The 18,397-nt window shown below is 35.5% G+C and overlaps 1 protein-coding gene across 2 annotated transcripts; it reads left to right on the top strand.

The window, feature by feature from the left end:
- Positions 1-3,368: 3,368 nt before the first annotated feature.
- heatr6 (HEAT repeat containing 6) lies at positions 3,369-16,829 on the top strand. 2 transcript variants are annotated; one of them, XM_043221831.1, is made up of 20 exons: positions 3,369-3,689; positions 4,604-4,711; positions 4,801-4,941; positions 5,021-5,136; positions 5,510-5,624; positions 6,373-6,474; positions 6,605-6,748; positions 7,000-7,274; positions 8,098-8,275; positions 8,356-8,562; positions 10,259-10,358; positions 10,457-10,815; positions 11,072-11,194; positions 12,015-12,098; positions 12,188-12,322; positions 12,396-12,518; positions 13,457-13,581; positions 13,659-13,755; positions 14,686-14,890; positions 15,484-16,829. In XM_043221831.1, the coding sequence occupies exons 1-20, from the start codon at positions 3,396-3,398 to the stop codon at positions 16,113-16,115; spliced, it is 3,663 nt and encodes a 1,220-aa protein (XP_043077766.1). In that variant the 5' UTR covers positions 3,369-3,395; the 3' UTR covers positions 16,116-16,829. The 2 variants fall into 2 exon arrangements, with proteins under 2 accessions (XP_043077766.1, XP_043077765.1); XM_043221830.1 differs by having other exon boundaries at positions 12,015-12,107.
- Positions 16,830-18,397: the final 1,568 nt, after the last annotated feature.

The following is an 18,397-nucleotide window of genomic DNA, read 5'->3' as shown; positions in this document are numbered from 1 at the left end:
AACTCCGTGTTTTCTGCTGAAGGCGATGTGGCCAGACTGCTATCTGCTCTCTGTGTTTTAAAATGCAGCGACGTAACCGGTCGAGAGACGTTGTTTTCAACAGCAAATTACACTCATCGCACTTTATAAACTAAAAACCTGCAGGAAAAATCTAAATAACATAAAGTATAAATATATTTCACTATATTAAAGACTATTTTGACAAACTAGATTTCTTTCCTGTATTGCTATATTTCCAGTTGAAGTGGTGGCAAATGGTAAAGAGTGCAAGTATTTGAAACGTATTCGACCCCCGTTGTTTTCACTGTTCTTAAACAAACTAACCAGCTACAAGGTGAATCGCAGCATTACTAAACCTTGGTTTAAAGCAAAAGTATGAAATTGGGGAAAAGGTGACGGTAACAGCTTCAGTGATGGAAAGGACTTAACATGAAACCTTGTTAATGACAACTTGCCAAATAAAACAATAAAAATGTAGAAGAAATATAAAACTATTGCTATATATACACTTTGTGTATGCATATATATATATACACACACACACACACTGTTGGAAAGGTTACTTTGGAAATGTATTCGGTTACAGATTATGAAGTATTGTAACTTTCAGTCACTTTATTAATGCTACTGATTTCTAATGTTTTCAACCGTTAATCATTTTCAAACGTTTAAAGCAGGGGGCGTCAATCTCAACACTGATTACTGTCAGACTTCTCAAGTACCTTCATCGCTTGAACTGAGTACAGCAATTGAATTGAAAGCACATCCACCAAAAAACACCTCCTTTTACTTTGAGAATGAATTTTTGTTTCAATACAGATTTAAAAGCATAACAAAAAACACTGGCATTTAACAATGCCCTGCTTAGAAAAAAATTGGGTTTATATACATTTTCGTAAGTAACTAATTTTATTAGTTTTATTTTTTCTGTAACTGATTACAGATATATATATATATATATATATATATATATATATATATATATATATATATATATATATGCTAGTGTATACCTAAAGGTATAAAAAGATGGGTAGATTTACAAATTATTTAAATCTTATGTAAAGACAGCTGTGGTTAGATGCTAATTTTTTAGACTATGCAATTGTAATGTGACTGCTTTTTAGGATTACTTTTAGTTTAGGCAAGGCAAGTTTAGTTATATAGCACAAAAATCACAGAAATGATTTTAAATTCATTTAAAAACAGCTAATGAAATACAAATAGATAACAGTGCAGTTAGTTTGGACGTAGCACAGCCAAACAGATGAGTTTTTAGTCTGGATTTAAAAGTGGCTAATGTTTTAGTGCATCTGATCTCTTCTGGAAGCTGGTTCCAGCTATCGTAAATGTAACTGGAAGTCAGTGTAAGGACCCGAGGATATACTCAGATTTTCTGGTTCTAGTCAGAATCGTGGCAGCAGCTCTCTGGATGAGCTGCAGCTGTCTAATGGACTTCTTGGGAAGACTGTTGAGAAGTCGATTACAATAATCCACCCTGCTGGTGATAAAGGTCTCTACAAGTCTTGGCTGGAAACAAAACATCTAATTCTTGCAATGTTTTTGAGAAGATAGTATGCCGATTGAGTTACTGCTTTTCTGACTGCTGAAACTAAAATCTGTCTCCAGAATCACCCCCAAGACCTCATTTTTAGTTGTTTGACCCCTAGTGTTATTTGAGTATTTGGGTACCATCCCAGAAAGCCAGACCCAGTTCTCCAGTCTCTCTAGAAGCATGTGTCAAACACAGCACTAAGATCTAGCAGTATTAAAACGTTCAGCTGATTGAAAACTACATTTTTTAATAACAATTCCTATGAAAGATGAGATATTGGTCTATAGTGGTATTATCAAGATTGCGCTTTTTCAGAAGGGGCTTAACAACTGCAGTGTTAAGCACCCTTTTGAAAAAAACGTGGGAAGTGTGTCAAGATAATAGTTTGTAGTGTTTCATTTTATTTCAAACTTGCTTTAAACTTTCCATTAAAAGTACCATACTTATATATAAAAAAAATACATTCCATTTTTCAATATCAACATAAAATGCGTTAACCATTACAATACAGAAAAAGAAATATAAGAAATATAGTGGGTTTGCAGGTTTGAACTATTTTTGTCCTGACCTCTAGAATCGACAGTAATTGAAGGTCGCTGGATATGATCACCAGTGTTTAATAACTTTTAGGCTGCTTGTTCTAAATGCTTGAGAGCATGGTTTGCAAATATATTTACATGCCATTTGTGAATGTAGTCCAGGCTAAACGGAGTATATGATAAAAAAGGGAACATTTCAAGAAGAAAGAAAGAAAAGTATTAAGGAGTAACTATTAATAATGTATAATTTACTGTAATTTTGTGAATAATTTTGTGAATGTAATCTATAACATCATTGAAATCTGATTAAACCTAATCAGTTACTACGCAGCATAATAAAACGGATGCATTTGAAAAAGGTGTACTTTTTTAAGTTAGTACTTTTATTTTTTTGTGTAGTAGTAATTTTAGTAAGTGGGGGAAAAAGGATGTATGATAAGCCCAAACCCTGCCTAACAACACAGAAAATAAGCACTACTATGCATCATTTAATGCACTTTAGCCTAGATTACATTTAATACGTTACACTTTCATGAAAATATTTGCAAATTCGTTCATTAATTCATTGTGTTTGTTTGTTAAATGTGTCGTTATACAAGTTTGGGCTGGTTTCGTTGCATGAACACAACCAGCAGGTGCCGGCAGACTTCAGTGTCTCGAAATGATTCTTTTTTTCCTCACTTTATTCGGTTTCATCATACAAAAATATACAAAGAAAACAAAATTCAACGTTGCTCACCTAAAAGCATGCAAAACAGAACAACAGGAATAACGAAAAATATAAAAGAATAGTTATGAAAAAACAACAACAACATGGAAAAGCTCCATATAATAGGTTCAGTTACATAAAATTGAAAAGCTTTGAAATTAGTATGGTTTTTATAAGCTTCTTATTTTGTGATCTCAAATTAGAAAGGGTTTTAAATAACGTCAGTGTTACAAAATGTAATATATCATGGGTTTTGACTTATTTTTGTAATATAAGGGCAATAGAAATATATGTTTTAATATATTGATAAGTTATAAGTTTTATCTAAATAACAGTAACTGCAACGGATACATTTAACGATATATATATATATATATATATATATATATATATATATATATATATATATATATATATATATATATATATATATATATTATGCTATTGCTCGTGTCGTAGATAACCGTGTCACAATAATTGACCAAAATTTACTACAATAAAAAACTTTTACTTTAAAAAACGGCCATTTCCGGTTGGCCTCGGACGTGGTTCCTTGTTACCATAGTAAAGCCGCTATATTGACCCTGTAAAGATGGCCGGTAAGGTAACGTTTTTTGATTCGAGCACAAGTTTTTCTTCTAATCGCAACCCACAAGGATTTCAGCCCGCCTCACCCGATATACCAAGGTTTTCCCCTCTAGCAAAGGCACGGCACGAGCTCGACGGTTCCGCGCAGGCGCAGGATCAGATCAGTCGCTGCTTTAATAAACTCAGATCGCTGAGACCGTCTGACAGCGCGACTCTGAAAACTGAACTCAATTTATTGTTCGACCAGCTCATCTCAGAAAACTACAGCACCGGTAACCATGACAACATTCAGCCAGAGGTATGAACAGAGTTATGCTGTTGTCTTTAAAGCTGTCAAGACTAGTTACCTAGTCAGCATCAACGGCAGCGTGTTTGGGCGTTGTATCTAACACTCGGGTGGAATGCTGCATACCTGCTTGGATTTTGTGGTCGACCACGTTTATGATGCCCATATATATTCTTAGGTATGCTTAGTTAGACATAACTCAACTCTAAGGCACAACAGGTGTTATTATTGGTATTATTATTATTATTCCATAATGTATTATTTCTATACAATAAACAAGAATGTATGCACACTTTAGAAATGAACACTACTTCTGTAGCAACATAAATATACAAATAAATGAAATATTAAGAAAATATTAAGACTGATATATTAAATGTACACATGTTCAATACTTTGCAGAAGTTTATTAACAACATTTTAAAATGTTTTTCAGAGTTGTTTTACGCTTACCGATGCTGCATTGATATATTTGAATATATTTCAAAATCAACTTTATTTTTGGAATAATGGAAAAGCTGAGATGTCAGCATTATTACTTTGGTCTTTACTGTCACATGATGTTTTTAGAAATCACTCTATTAATAATTAATAATATTTGGTTATTAATATTAGTTCTTATTATCATTGTGGAAATTGTGTCATTAGCATTGTTATTTTTAGCATTGTTTTGCTTAATATTTTTGTGGATACATTTTTTATTCAGGATTCTTTAATGAAAAGAAAGCTACATGAGCAAAATTTAATCAATATAGAAATCTTTTTGGAACATTTTAACTACCATAATGTGTCCTTGCTCAATAAAGGAAGTTTTTTTTAAATGGTAGTGCATTGTGATTCCCACAAAAATAAATAAATAAAAATAAGCAGCAAAAACTTGATATTATTCGCGGTCGTCTAATATGGCTACCTTCCATCATTCATAGGTTGTGTGTGAGATGCTTATGCATGCGAGCCGTCTGGTTCCTCTCAGCCAAGAGCATCTTATCATCAAACTGTGCCAACTGATCCATCAACTTCTAAACCAGCTACAGGTGCTCACAGTATGGCTTCATATTGAATATGCATATGGATCAAGAGGCATTGATTTTAAAGAGACATATATTCTTGTTCCTAATTACAGGTAATAGTGGATGAGCATACGCTTGATGTTCTGGTATCGTACTGCTCACGTGCTCTGCGCACATGCAGCTCATGGACTCACCCGGAAGTGTTGCTTGCCCTCTCCTCACTAGTGTACGGCAATGGATCCAGATGTCACAGGGTAAGAATTGCAGATCTGGCAACTCTCACTCTTGTATAATGCTTAGAATCTAATCCTTGTATTTTTGAATCCTCTGCAGCATCTTCCAGAGCTCCTTGGTCCGAGTGGTATTCTGGTAAGCTACGGTGACCCCAGCCAGCCTGACATAGAGTTACGTCGTTCTGCTGTGCATTGCATAGCTAATCTGTGTCTCAGGTGAGCCGTGTCCGCTGACGCCTTGAATCGAGTCTTTTACAAATATCTTTTTCAAATTTAGAAGTTTAAAGGAAAATAGGCTCATTCTCCAACTCCCCCAGAGTTAATAATCCGAGTTTTACCGTTTTTGAATCCATTCAGCCGATCTCCGGGTCTGGCGATAGCACTTTTAGCATAGCTTAGCATAGATCCTTGACTCCAATTAGACCAGTAGCATCGCGTTTAAAAATGACTAAAGAGTTTCAATATTTTTTCGATTTAAAACTTGTATAGCATTAGAAGGGTATTTAAAATGGTATAGTTGTCATTTAAGTTATTGTTCTTGGCGAGAATGGCTCTTTAGGGTTCAAAGGTCCATTTTTTTGTGTTCTAGTGTTCCTGGTCAGCCATATTTAGAGGAGCCATATAAAGGTGTATGCTATGGAATCCTCCTGCGGACGCTACAGTCACCCAAACCACCTGATGTGGAGGACATCATCTTCTGTACAGTCAGTACTGCATGTTTATCAGATGCTGCCCAAGTCAATGTGAAGTCACGTTAGTTGAAGTTAGATGATGTCCACTTTCTTTTGTCATGAGTGTAGCCCAATTCGAACCAAACACCTTTCTGTTGGTGTCATTCTGCAACTTAAACTTGAGCAAAAATTTGCACAGGGAACTTTTTCTCATTCATGTAAAATGGGGGTAAGTGATTAATAAAAAACGTTTTGGTTTGGAGTAACCCTTTAATGTAATAGTTCACCTAAAAATGCACATTTTTTTAAAGGGTACTCACCCTCAGGCCATCCAACTTGTAGATGAGCTTGTTTCTTCATTAAAGGAGTAGTTCACCCAAAACTGTGATAATTTGATAATTCATTTTTAAATTTAATATTTCACTCATAAACAGATTTGGAGGAATTTAGCACTGCATCATTTGCTCACTCACGGTAGTGAAAAGGGTATCGTCAGAATAAGATTCCAAATAGCTGATAAGCATCACTTCACTCCATCAGTTAACATCTTGTAAACTGAATAGGTTCATATAGATTACTTGTGGATTATTGCAATGTTTTTATCAGCATTTTGGACTCTCATTCTGACGGCACCCATTCACGGCATTTTCAGCAAATGTTAATTTTTTGGGTGAACGGTTCCTTTTAATTAAAGTAACTGTAGTGCTGTTAAACTGTTGTTTGTTCACATTTTCTTTTGTTTATGCACCGTGTGAAATTTTCACAATTGCTTGTGTTTCAGTTATTGCAGAGTGCTCTGAAGGGAATGCAATATTTTCTCAATGGTGGAAAATGGAAAGGGGTTCCAAACCAGGATTTAGGCACCTTATTGGCTGTGCTCAAAGTATTCATGCTGTTCTATTCTCTCTTTTTATTTTTTTTAAATAGAGCTGTATGTGTACAGTTAATAAATTATGCTGATTTGATAAGTGGTGGGGAGCAAATTGTATTATGATTAAATGTGTCCTTGGCAGAGGTTCATGTTCTATGGCTTGCCGGGAATAAGTGTGGAAATGCCACAGGTGTTGTACCCAGCTCCTCTTCCTCAGTATGAGACTGTTCCTGCGGCAAAACCTGAACCCTCGCAAGACTCATCTGTGCAGAAAAAAACAGCTGGGGTAGGTGACCGTATAAGTGCACATATGTTTGTCCAAAAATGACCTCCAAGCCATCCTTTCAGATGAACACAGTCTGAGTTTGTTTGTTTTTTTAACTTCCTATCCTGGCTCTTCCAAGCTTGGTAGTGCTGGTGGATAGTGGCCATTATTTTGAAGCTCCATAAATCAGTGACTTCCGGCAATGGCCGTATATGCGCTCGCGAGAGAGTCGGCTGACCTCTGACTCGACGTATGACGTCATTCTGCTTAAGTCTCAACAGAACAAGAAGCGCAAGTCTCGGGGGAAAGGGAAGAAAGCTGGAGCTGAGGGAAAGAAGGATGGAGAGGAGGGAGATGGTGACCACATCTCTGGGCTTCTTAAAACTGGAGGAGGTGGAGTGGATCAGAGTGGTTGGTCACTTGGCTCACCGTCTGTTAGTGTGACGTCCCAGTCAGGAGTGACTCCACAACTCTACCCTTCCTGGAAGAAAGGGAGCTCTGACTCTGAATTCTCTGACCCTGAGGGAGGAATGCAATCTAAAATCAGGTTTGACCCTGGGACTATTAATGACAGGAAAGCTTTCTTAAATTATTAGGTCAAATAAAACATTTACAGGTGATAAGTGACCCAGAAAAATGTGCATCATTTATGTAGAGATCATTTTTTATGATATTTAAGTGTCCAGTAAAAGCTCGATGCTGAATAATAATTTTACTACAACAATAAAAACATGTATTATTATTGTTATTTTAAGGAATTTAATTACTTAAAATCGAATAAAATGCATTTTAATGTGTAATAATAATTAATAATTTACAATAATTATAATATAATTCTGAATTATCTTTGTTATATTCACTTTTTGCACAATTTTTTTAGCAGTTGTCACACTGAAAATCAATCGTAATTATATAACTAAATGGTATGTATATTTGCAACCAAAACCTATGCATCGTGAATGTTTTTTATGATTGTTGTTTTGTACAATAAATTATAATTTATTTAAACGTAATTATTGCATATGTTAATGTTTAATTATAATTCTATTATAGTATAATATTATCAATATTAATTATCATTGTTAACATAAATATTAGGATTTTGTGCATGAATCTGACACAGCTTTTATTATAATTATATCACAAAATAATTAAATGACTAAATTATAACAAAATTATTCTTATTACAACAAAAAAATCAATGAATTCCAAATATTATATATTATTATCATTGATTATTTAATAATACATAGATTAATATGCTACATCAATTATTTTCGATTGGCTGTTACGTGAGAAGTTAATTAGCTAATCTACTTTTATGTAGCTTTACGTGTAAGTGTGTTTGTCTTGTCTGCTGTCTCGTCTAGGTTGTATCAAGCCCGTGTGCGGCAGAGTGCGCTTCAGTGCTTCCTGGCTGTGGTCAAGTGTGTAGAGAAACGAATCCTCTACGGCTACTGGTCTTCCTTTGTTCCAGACGCTCCTGGGATTGGAGGCCCTCCTCCTCTTACCCTCCTGACCATTGCCCTAAAGGACCCCTCCCCAAAGGTAAAGCGCAATCCATTTTGGCCAACTTACTTTCTGACCTGGGAGAAATTTGACTTTTGGTGCATCACATTTGCTTTTAGGTACGGGCAGGCTCTCTGCAGGTTCTGTCTGCTCTCCTGGAAGGTTCTCGCCAGTTCCTCTCCACAGCTGAAGACACCAGTGCACCCCGCCAGGCCTTCACTCCCTTTTCGGCCACATTAGCTGCCGGTGTCAGAGAGCTGCACCGCTGCTTGCTGCTAGCGCTCGTAGCGGAGTCCTCCTGTCAGACACTCACTCAGGTCTTAAAGGTAACAGAACACACACTAACACAAGTGTTAAAAACATTAAGAATCATTTTTGCTTTCTGTAATAAAGCTTAAATAAAAGAAATATAAATATGACCTAAGATGAGCCAAATAAAAGCAAAAATAAAGAAGCAATTTTTTGATAGATTTTTGTTTTTTATATTTTATAATATATCTGCTTATTTTTAACATGTTTCTTGTCATGAATATAGCCATAAAGCTAAATTGATAAAAAAACTGAAAAAAAATAACAGAAGATCTAACAGAAATGTAACTAAAAACTAAACTAAATGTAAAGTCAGAACCAAATTTTCCTTCACTGGAAAACTAAATCCCTCTCAGATCACGCTCCGACATAAAATATCTACGGTAGGCCTAATTGTGGTTTTAAACGCTTGAATAAATGTCTCAATTAAAGCAATAGTCCGATAAGTTATGGTTACGTTTCAGGGTGACGTTCAGCTTGTACTTTTTAATATCATTTCATTAATTTTAAATGTATTCAGTTAAAATTATAAATGTAAAAATGTCTTATTTTTGAACCCATTTCACAAACCTTCCTAAAAAATCAATTAAATTTTTTACTTTATTTCAATAAATGCGGCTTTGGTTAGTTTTACAAAAAAATATTCAAAACACACACACAAGATGAAATAAAGAAATTCACAAAATGCACCTTGCTTATCAGGCCCGTGAAAATGACACGCAAGATCAAAACGCACTTAAAGAATTATTTAGTGGCTTTATCATTTATTTATTTTTATTATTAAAGTAGACAAACTGGGCTGTAAATCTTTATGTAATTTTTAGAATGTACATATTTTTAGAAACATTATTGACAAACTGTTTCTTGGTCTAATGCGCTCGTGGTTTTGTTATTTGTCCTCGCAGTGTATATATGTGTGCGCACAATCATATTTTTTCTGCTTGAGATTGGAATTCTTCGGGTTTATGTTTTACGTGCGTGCTTTGTCACCGTGCACACAATAGTATAATTCGCTTGCGCACTGTATTCATGCGCTTGCGCTGTTTTGTCCCACTTTTGATGCCATACACAGCTTTTTAAAACCAACAAATTACCAAAGGTCAGAGTCTTCAGAAACGCACTTTCCGCTCTGAAGGAAGTATGACCTCTACACTCCCCGCTCAAATGCTCTATTAGTAGCCGTTGTGCTTGCTTAAAACAGAATGTACAGAACAAAAAAGTTATGGAACAACCTGTACTTAGTTTGTAATTACGTAGATGTAACAGGCAGCTAATGTTGCGCATATATAACAGAGACTAAGCTACTTGTACACTTAAGTTCAATAATGATACACTTCATTTTAAATGGCTGCCTGTGTAATATTCTGTATATGTTATTCTTTAAGCTGTGTACTGGTGGGCTGAATCAAACTAAGGTGCAGCTGGATAAGGTGTACGGTATCTTGATGCACTTTATTTGTATGTCTACCTACATTTATAATTGCGTTGTATAAAATCTGCAACGTATGTGACAATCTTTTGGTTTCATAAGTAACTGTAACAGTAGCTGCCTATTACATCTACATAATTACATACTGTAAGTACAGTCTGTTTCAGTAACTTAATTATGTGGTGCATTTTGCTGCTACTATGTGTGCCTTAAATTAAATCCTGACAGTAGTTGTTTTTTTTTTTAGTTTGCACTGGTTTAAGCTGTTAGTAAATGTCTTTCAGTGCCTTGCCCACCTGGTGTCCAACGTGCCCTATAATCGTCTCAGACCGGGCCTGTTGAGCCCACTGTGGAAACAGATCCGTCCATATGTGCGCCACAGAGGTATTAATTACAAGTTGTGCTATTATAACTGCTCAGGTTTTAAAAACGTCAAACAATTTGACCAACATCCACTTTTCTGTCTCTTCCTCTCATGGTAGATGTGAACGTCCGCGTGTCCAGTCTCACCTTGTTCGGTGCCTTAGTCTCAACACAAGCCCCCCTGCCAGAGATCCAGCTCCTCCTCCAGCAGCCCGGATCCGCATCCACCCTCGGCACGCCAGGTATTAGCACTCCGCAGGAGCTCTCTCACAACTGGAGGCTTCCTGCTCGGAGAGATGGAGAGGTCTCGTCTCCTGGAGTGGGAGCCGAGGGGGCTCCGGAGGGGCCGTGCTGGCTGTTACAGCTGTGCGTGAGCCTGGTCACTCTGCCTCGCGAGGAACCGTACTCTGATAGTGACGCTGGCGGGTCTAGTGGAGCATCGCTGGAACCTTCACCCGTCCGACTTGAAGCCCTGCAGGTGAGTGGTCCGCTTGTCAGACTCGTCTCCTGGAAGGCCACAGCTCCGCATAGTTTTGCTCCAACCCTAATCAAACACACCTGAAACTCCAGCTAATAAACTCTTCAGGATCACTAGAAACATCCAAACAGGTGTGATTTGGAGCTAAACTGTGCAGAGCTTTGGCCCTCCATGAATCATATTTGAGACCAACGCTGTAAAAGATGCAGCCACGGCATTTGCACATCTTTAATTGTTTGTATGTGGTTTATTTCAGGTTTTGGCTCATCTTGTGAAGGGTTACTTTTCATTGGCTCAGACATCCCTGTTGGAGTTGGGGCAGCTCAGTGCTCGCTGTCTCACGGAGCAAGATGCTTCTGTGCAACTTCATGGAGCTAAAGTATCGTCATTTTCTGTCTCCATTAGTGCTTACAATAGTGAATATTTTGTTTAAATCTCTGTAAGCAAAAAAAAAAATACTGGTTTTCCATGCGTGTCTTTCATAGCAGACGCTATAACCGCTGTTCATTTTAAATTAAAATGTTTCTCACACCAATCATTCGTCTTGATGTGAACAGGACTATTTGTGCTCTATAAGTAATACCTCAAATATGACCAGTTCATACAAATAGTTACTTGCTTTGTGTCTGAATGAATCAACCATTTGATTTGACTCCTTCATCCAGATGCCAAGACTTGCCACCATCTTTTGATTGGGAGTATTTATTCAGTGTCACTTTTACTATTAGTATTATTATTTATGCTATTACTATTGCTACTAATTTGTAGTATCTATTCAATGCTTTTCTCATTTAACACAGTAATGGATTTATATCTTTTGGTGGTGATTTTGATGGCCAAATTAATATGAAGTTAAATTGCAGTTAATGAATTGGTACGTCAGGTAATTAATTAGATTAAAAATGTATTTTAAAAAATACTTTTTAAAAGGTCAGTGTAATAAAAATTGGTGCTTCTAAAGATATCATTCTGGCAGTATCGTAACAATTATTTTCTGGATTTACTTGTTCTTATATAATTAGCTTTACAAATGAAAAACTATGTGTTTTTAGTTATTGCCAAAGTTAATATGATTGGTATAAATCACTCGGGAATATTCATTTTTCAACATTCTAGAATCATAGCAGGGACTGTGGCATGGCCAAGCACATAATGTTTTTTCGTGAACTTTAAATTTTGTATTTGTGTATTTTTACAAGCTTCTGGAAGAACTGGGAACAGGCATTATCCAGCAGTACAGAGCTGATGCCAACACCACTCCACAAAGTGCCAAATGTGTGCCAGTGAGTCAGGTAAAAGATTATACATGTGATGCAAAAGTTGATTCAAAGGCCACGATGCTAATGCAATTCTGATCCATTGCCTTTTTCAGGTTGTTGAGTTCTGGTCGGAGGTCTTGGGTGGTCCACTGATCAGTGCCTTACAGAATGAGCAGCATCCCACCCTACAGACCAGCGCATGTGACACCCTCTCCTCCATCTTACCACAAGCTTTCAGCCAGCTGCCCGTGAGTATGTTTGACCTCTTGAGTTTCCACATCTGATATTCTTTGTGATATTCATATATATTTATACCTGCAGGATAAGACACAAGTGCTGTGTATCACAATACTGCTGGGACTGACGTACAGCGAAAACTCACTGGTAAAGGCGGCAGCAGTGAGAGCTCTAGGTGTATACATCCTCTTTCCCTGCCTGAGAGAGGTACAGGATCAGCCTTCTCATATAATGTGTAGTGCTGTCACACGATTTGTTTTGCTGTTATATATGTATTTATTTTTTGTACATATTTTTGTAATATGTATTTTTGCTTACATATGTATGTGGACTGTGTATATTTAATATGTACATATAAATATACACACCTACAGTAAATATTTTTTACAATAAGTGTATTTCTAATAGTATATATTTATATTCTTATTTTTAAATTTTTAATATTTAACATGTATAAACAAATAAGAGATGATATATAGAAATATATATATATATATATACACACACACACACACACACACACACACACACACGTATTGTATTTATATATACATAATAAATGTACACAGTACACACATATATTATGTAAACAATATCTTATTTTAGATGTGATTAATCGTTTGACAGCAAATATTTTTAAAATAAGTATATTTATAAAAGTATATATTTATATGCTTGTATATTATATTATTTTATTTTTTAATTTTTAACATGTATAAACAAACATTTGGTAAATATATACACACATGAGTTGTATTTATATAAGCATAATAATTGTACACAGTATACACACATATATATATATATATATATATATATATATATATATATATATATATATATATATATATATATATATATATATATATATATATATATATATATATATATATATATGTAAACAAGAAATCTTATTTTGGATGTGATTTGATTGACAGCACTAATAATGAAAGAGTTTCACTTTAAAATTTTTTTAAATATCCTAAATACTTATAACACAATTTAATGTTTTATTTAACTTTTTTCCTTAGTTAGATATTTTCTATATTAAAAGTGTTACTATAAGTTAATCCACCTTATCTAAATATGTAGTCTGTACTGATTTTTTTTTTCTGACTTTTTTTTTTTTTTTATGATGACCACAGGATGTGATGTTTGTGGCAGACACGGCTAACGCCATCCTGACCGCTCTGGATGACCGCTCACCCAACGTTCGTGCAAAAGCAGCCTGGTCACTTGGCAACCTCACCGACACGCTCATTGTCAACATGTAAGAAAGACAAATGACCAAATGATCTGTGTGTGTTAAGTTAATCTAGAATACTGATGGTTTTCCTTTCTCATCAGGCAGTCAGTGGGGCTGGAGTTTCAGGAGGAGTTCTCTGATATGCTGCTACTAAACATGCTAAGATCTGCCACTAAAGCTTCAGGAGATAAAGACAGGGTGGGTTTTTTTTTTTTTGTAACTGATGCCAGAGGCATTTTACATCTCACGGCATCTTTAAAATATTTCTGAAGTTGTTAAATAAAATGTGTTCCACCTTGAAACGTAGGTTTATTCACTATGCTAAATTATTCAATAGTTTAAGATTTCGGGGGCTAGGAGTTGTGGAGAGTGGAGAGTGAGTTTTTTGTGAAATATTTGTTTTATTAGGGCAGATACCCATCAGCCATCAAAGCTAAAATGTTACACAAAACAACTTTAAATTTAATTATCATGGAAACTATACTTTATTTCTTAATTTACTGAATGTTACTCGTGCATACACACACACACACACACATGCGTGCAATGTGAGCTTGTGTTGCATTTCTTTTCTTTCTTTTTTTTTTATTTGATAAATAGAACGTTCAAATGAATGGCATTTACATAAAATATTTTTATGACCTCATGATTCTTTGAATATGTAAATATCATTATTAATTGCTTTATAAATATTAATGAACCCAACATTTTCAACAGGAGTGTATTTTCAGTTTAAACAGCTTTTAGGTAATGATTTTAAAGCGTTTTATTATATTATTATATTAGATATTAATATTCAGGATGTCTTTACATAATGTAACCTTTTCAAAGAATTTCTGAGAGTGTGTTCTCTAATAACACGTTACCTTTAGCCGTGCAAATCAGTGTTCATGCATAAAGAACAGTTTAAAATAGTTGAAAATAGACCTTTACTATTGAAATTAACACATTTCCTTGTTCATCTATCCATATATGGTTTTATTGGCCATATTATTAAAATAGTAGAGCTTATCAGTCAGTATTTGAATAATGGTGCATCTTCATAAAAGGCAGACACGAAAGCGTCCTTTTCACAATGTGTCAAGTGGTACTGAACTCCAAGCTTGATGAGGGTTTCTTGCGTTGCAGGTAAAGAGCAATGCTGTCCGTGCACTCGGGAATCTTCTTCATTTCCTGCAGCCGGTGCACCTGGGAAAGCCCGTGTTCGAGCAACCTCTGCAGGAGGCCATTAGGGCTCTGATAGATACGGTTAGAGGAGATGCAACAATGAAAGTGCGCTGGAACGCCTGCTATGCACTGGGCAATGCCTTCAGGAATCACAACCTGCCTCTGGGTAAGTGAACATTTATATTTATTGAATTTCAAATTAAATAAAAAAAAAATCTGGGTGATGTTCTGATAGTATAATGCAAAATAAAAAGAAAAAAAAAGTTTTTTAAAAGTAATAATTTAACACACATGCTTCACTGCTTATTAATGTTTTTAAAATATTAGTCACCTAAATGTCAAAGTTTAAGAACATAACTATTTTGTATCAAATAATATAATTTTCATCTTTGAAATATTTTTTTGTGTGTATTTTAGAGTGCAAGGAAAATGTAATAAATTTTTTACTTGATGGTTACACGACATGACATTTTAAAATATATAATAAAAGTTATAATAGTAATTTCTTGAGAGAAATAGTGGGAAAAGTCTCTAGTGCATGCGTTGAATGCTCGTGTTAATGCATACTATCAAAAACTTTAAAAGGCTGTATTTATGCACTAAACATTTGGGTTCATTTAAGTAAAGTTTTTCGAAATTGCAGTTTGAGCAATATTTGAGTCCTCTACAAGAACGTGAATGCTTGATACAAGTCGGGATGTCATAGTTAAGGTAATTCATGGCGTGAACACCATTTAACGTGCATGACGTCTTTTGCAGGTTCTGCTGTCTGGTCTAAAGAAGCTTACTCTGCCCTGTCCCACGTCGTCACTTCCTGCAAGAACTTCAAAGTACGAATCAAATCCGCTGCTGCGCTTTCTGTTCCGTCGACGCGAGATCGGTACGGTGACGTTCACCAGTTCGCCGAAGTCTGGCGAGCTTTGGCCCAGGCCCTCGAACACAGCGAAGAAACGGAGGACTTCCTTGAATATCGGTACTGTGCCAGCTTACGCTCACAGCTCTGCCGTGCTCTCCTGCACCTGCTGTCCGTATGCCAGCCTGATGACCTTCAAGCGCTGAGGTCATCACTGAGTGACCAATCCAGGCCAGTGCTACGGGGCTTCCTGGTTCACTACATTAGCGATAAGGGTGCGAGTTTGGCCGCTGGGGTTGATGGCGCTGACGAGGCTGCAGATCATTTGGTTCCTGAAGACGGCTTGATGGTGCTCAACGAGACCCTGACCAGGCTGAAGGGACCGCTGGAAGAGGCCGTGCTGGACAGCGGTGAGGATCTGAAGACCGTGGTGGGTTTCCTCGAGGACGTAGTGAGGAGCTTCGAGGAGATAAAAGAATCGGACAGCAAAGATTCCTTCCTTACACTCAGCAAATCATCACAGCAGAAGCGAAAATAGAGACGTGATGAAGCCGTATGCCATGAGATCGAACCTTTTGGGTTTTTATTAAAAATGTAAATATTCAAATATATTTCGAAATATCAAAGAAACTTCAGTAAAGTCTTGAATTACACTTTTAAAGAAATATTTCACCCAAAACTGACGATTCACTGTCCTGCAGGCCACCCGAGATTTCTTAATTTTTTTTTCATAGAAACATTTTTGGAGAAATTGAATTGCTTGGAGAAATACCAGTGGATCTGCGGTGAATGGGTGCCGTCAGAATGAGTTTAAACTGCTTGCAAATGCATCGCAAAACAATAATCATATGAAGTAATAAATCGTCACTTCTGGCCATACACTTCCTACAGGGAAAAAGGTCCATACCCTGCTCTCCTCTTATGTTAAAAAATAATGTCATGCAAAATTTCTTCAAATCTGTTACAATAAAGAAATAAATTAATTTGTGTCTTAAATGGCATGTCGGTGAGTACATATATATATGTATATGTTTTTATTTTTATTATTATTTTTTTTGGGTGGGTAAACGGTTCCTGATTTCACTAATTAATTTTACTTTAAGGGATATACAGCAAAAAAACAAATAAAAAACATTATTACTTGTAGACTTAAGAGTCATTCCAGGAAATTAAAATCATTATTTGCGGACACACTTGATGTACATGTGTGTACAGAATGTAAAGTGAAATAAAAAATTTTATTAAATAAAAAGGGTAGTTTTCATTCGCATTTTTCTTCTACTAAAGCTTCGGCAGTATATTACACTATTTTCATACACACTGTTATGACAGTATAACTAATGCAGACATTAATAAAGCAATATGCTGTAATTTTATATGCAGTTAGGGTGTTAAAGCATTTCAGACATTTTTCCTCACCCCGTTTTAGCAAATTATCAACATGTACAGTTTACTTTAATTTAGCTACAACTATATTGACATCTCACGCTCTGAAATTTATTTAGAAAACCGGTTTGCTGGGTTTCTTGGTGTGTTGTTTTATAATGTTAAGACTAGGGCTGTGATTGGGTTTCTGCATATGCGCGCAGCAGGAATATTGTGGTTAAACCCTGTGAAAAAGTGAATCATGATTACTAAATCTTATTATTTTTTTTTTTTTACAAAACGACTTACCGACACTAATTACTGACCCCTGAGGCAACTTTTTTGGTACATGATACCTATATAATTGAGAAGAACTGGTCTTACTGTAACTTTTACTGTAACATTTCTAGGTCACTTGTTCTAAGGACTGAATCAGTAACTTGCATTAGCAGCCATTAAGCTAATCATAAGGTTAAAAACTACATCTCTTTATAGACGCATAGTATCTGAACACTTTCTGGTTGTTAAATGTTAGAAAGTTGTAACAAAGTAATGAACCAAAATAGTAATGAGTAAAGGTATATATATGTGTATATATATATATAATATCTATCTAACTATATATGTTTTATTAAAAGTAACAGTGCTTTCTTTAATTTCTTACATTTCTTTAATGTCTGGTTAGTGTGTGTGAGTATTTACATAATATAACAAAAATAAAATTTTTAATAATGATAAAAACAATATAAAAACAATAAATAAAACAACAACTTTTAAGTTGACTTGGTTCATACATTAAAGAAAGATAGTAAAAGGGAATATAAAAAAGGAGAAATCAGAAAGGCAACCAACTCTATATAAATAACATAGACCTATTATATGAATTACCAGCCCGCTTTAATAGAAATGCGTATAAATAGTACGTAATATATAAAAAAAATGTGGTATTTATTGACTCTGACGTATATGTGACACGCTAGTATTTGGCGTGCATATAATAAACCGTTTTCGCATGCATATGATTATCACTAAAAAAACTAATCTGATTATTAGTATTTTAGAATATGTGTAATCTAATTACATGCTTCATTTGTACAGATTGCATGTAAAAAAATTACTACTCCTTAAAGGTTATATGATTTAGCTCCAGTGCAACTTATTTAAACCTAAACCTTGTTAAAATGCTCATTAACAATAATATGCTGCTATTATTAAATCACTGATCACCTGTGGGAAAGTAACTGTGAGCATCCGAACGGCAAAAGCAAAGAAAAAAGCTTTAATGAAATTAGCCGCGAGTTTTGACCTGATACCTTGATTGACTTCGGCCCTCCGGGGCCTCGGGGTCGCTGAGGCGTGAGAGAGAAAAGCAGCAGGAGGAGTGCAATCAGGATGAAGAAGAGGGCGAAACGTGTGATTCCTGTGAAGAGCAGCTCAAGCGAGCGTGAGGTTCAG

Source organism: Puntigrus tetrazona, chromosome 21 (assembly GCF_018831695.1).
Source record: "Puntigrus tetrazona isolate hp1 chromosome 21, ASM1883169v1, whole genome shotgun sequence".
Classification (NCBI taxonomy): domain Eukaryota; kingdom Metazoa; phylum Chordata; class Actinopteri; order Cypriniformes; family Cyprinidae; genus Puntigrus; species Puntigrus tetrazona.
Note: the sequence above shows the minus strand (reverse complement) of the source record. Positions and strands in the feature narration are given on the sequence as shown.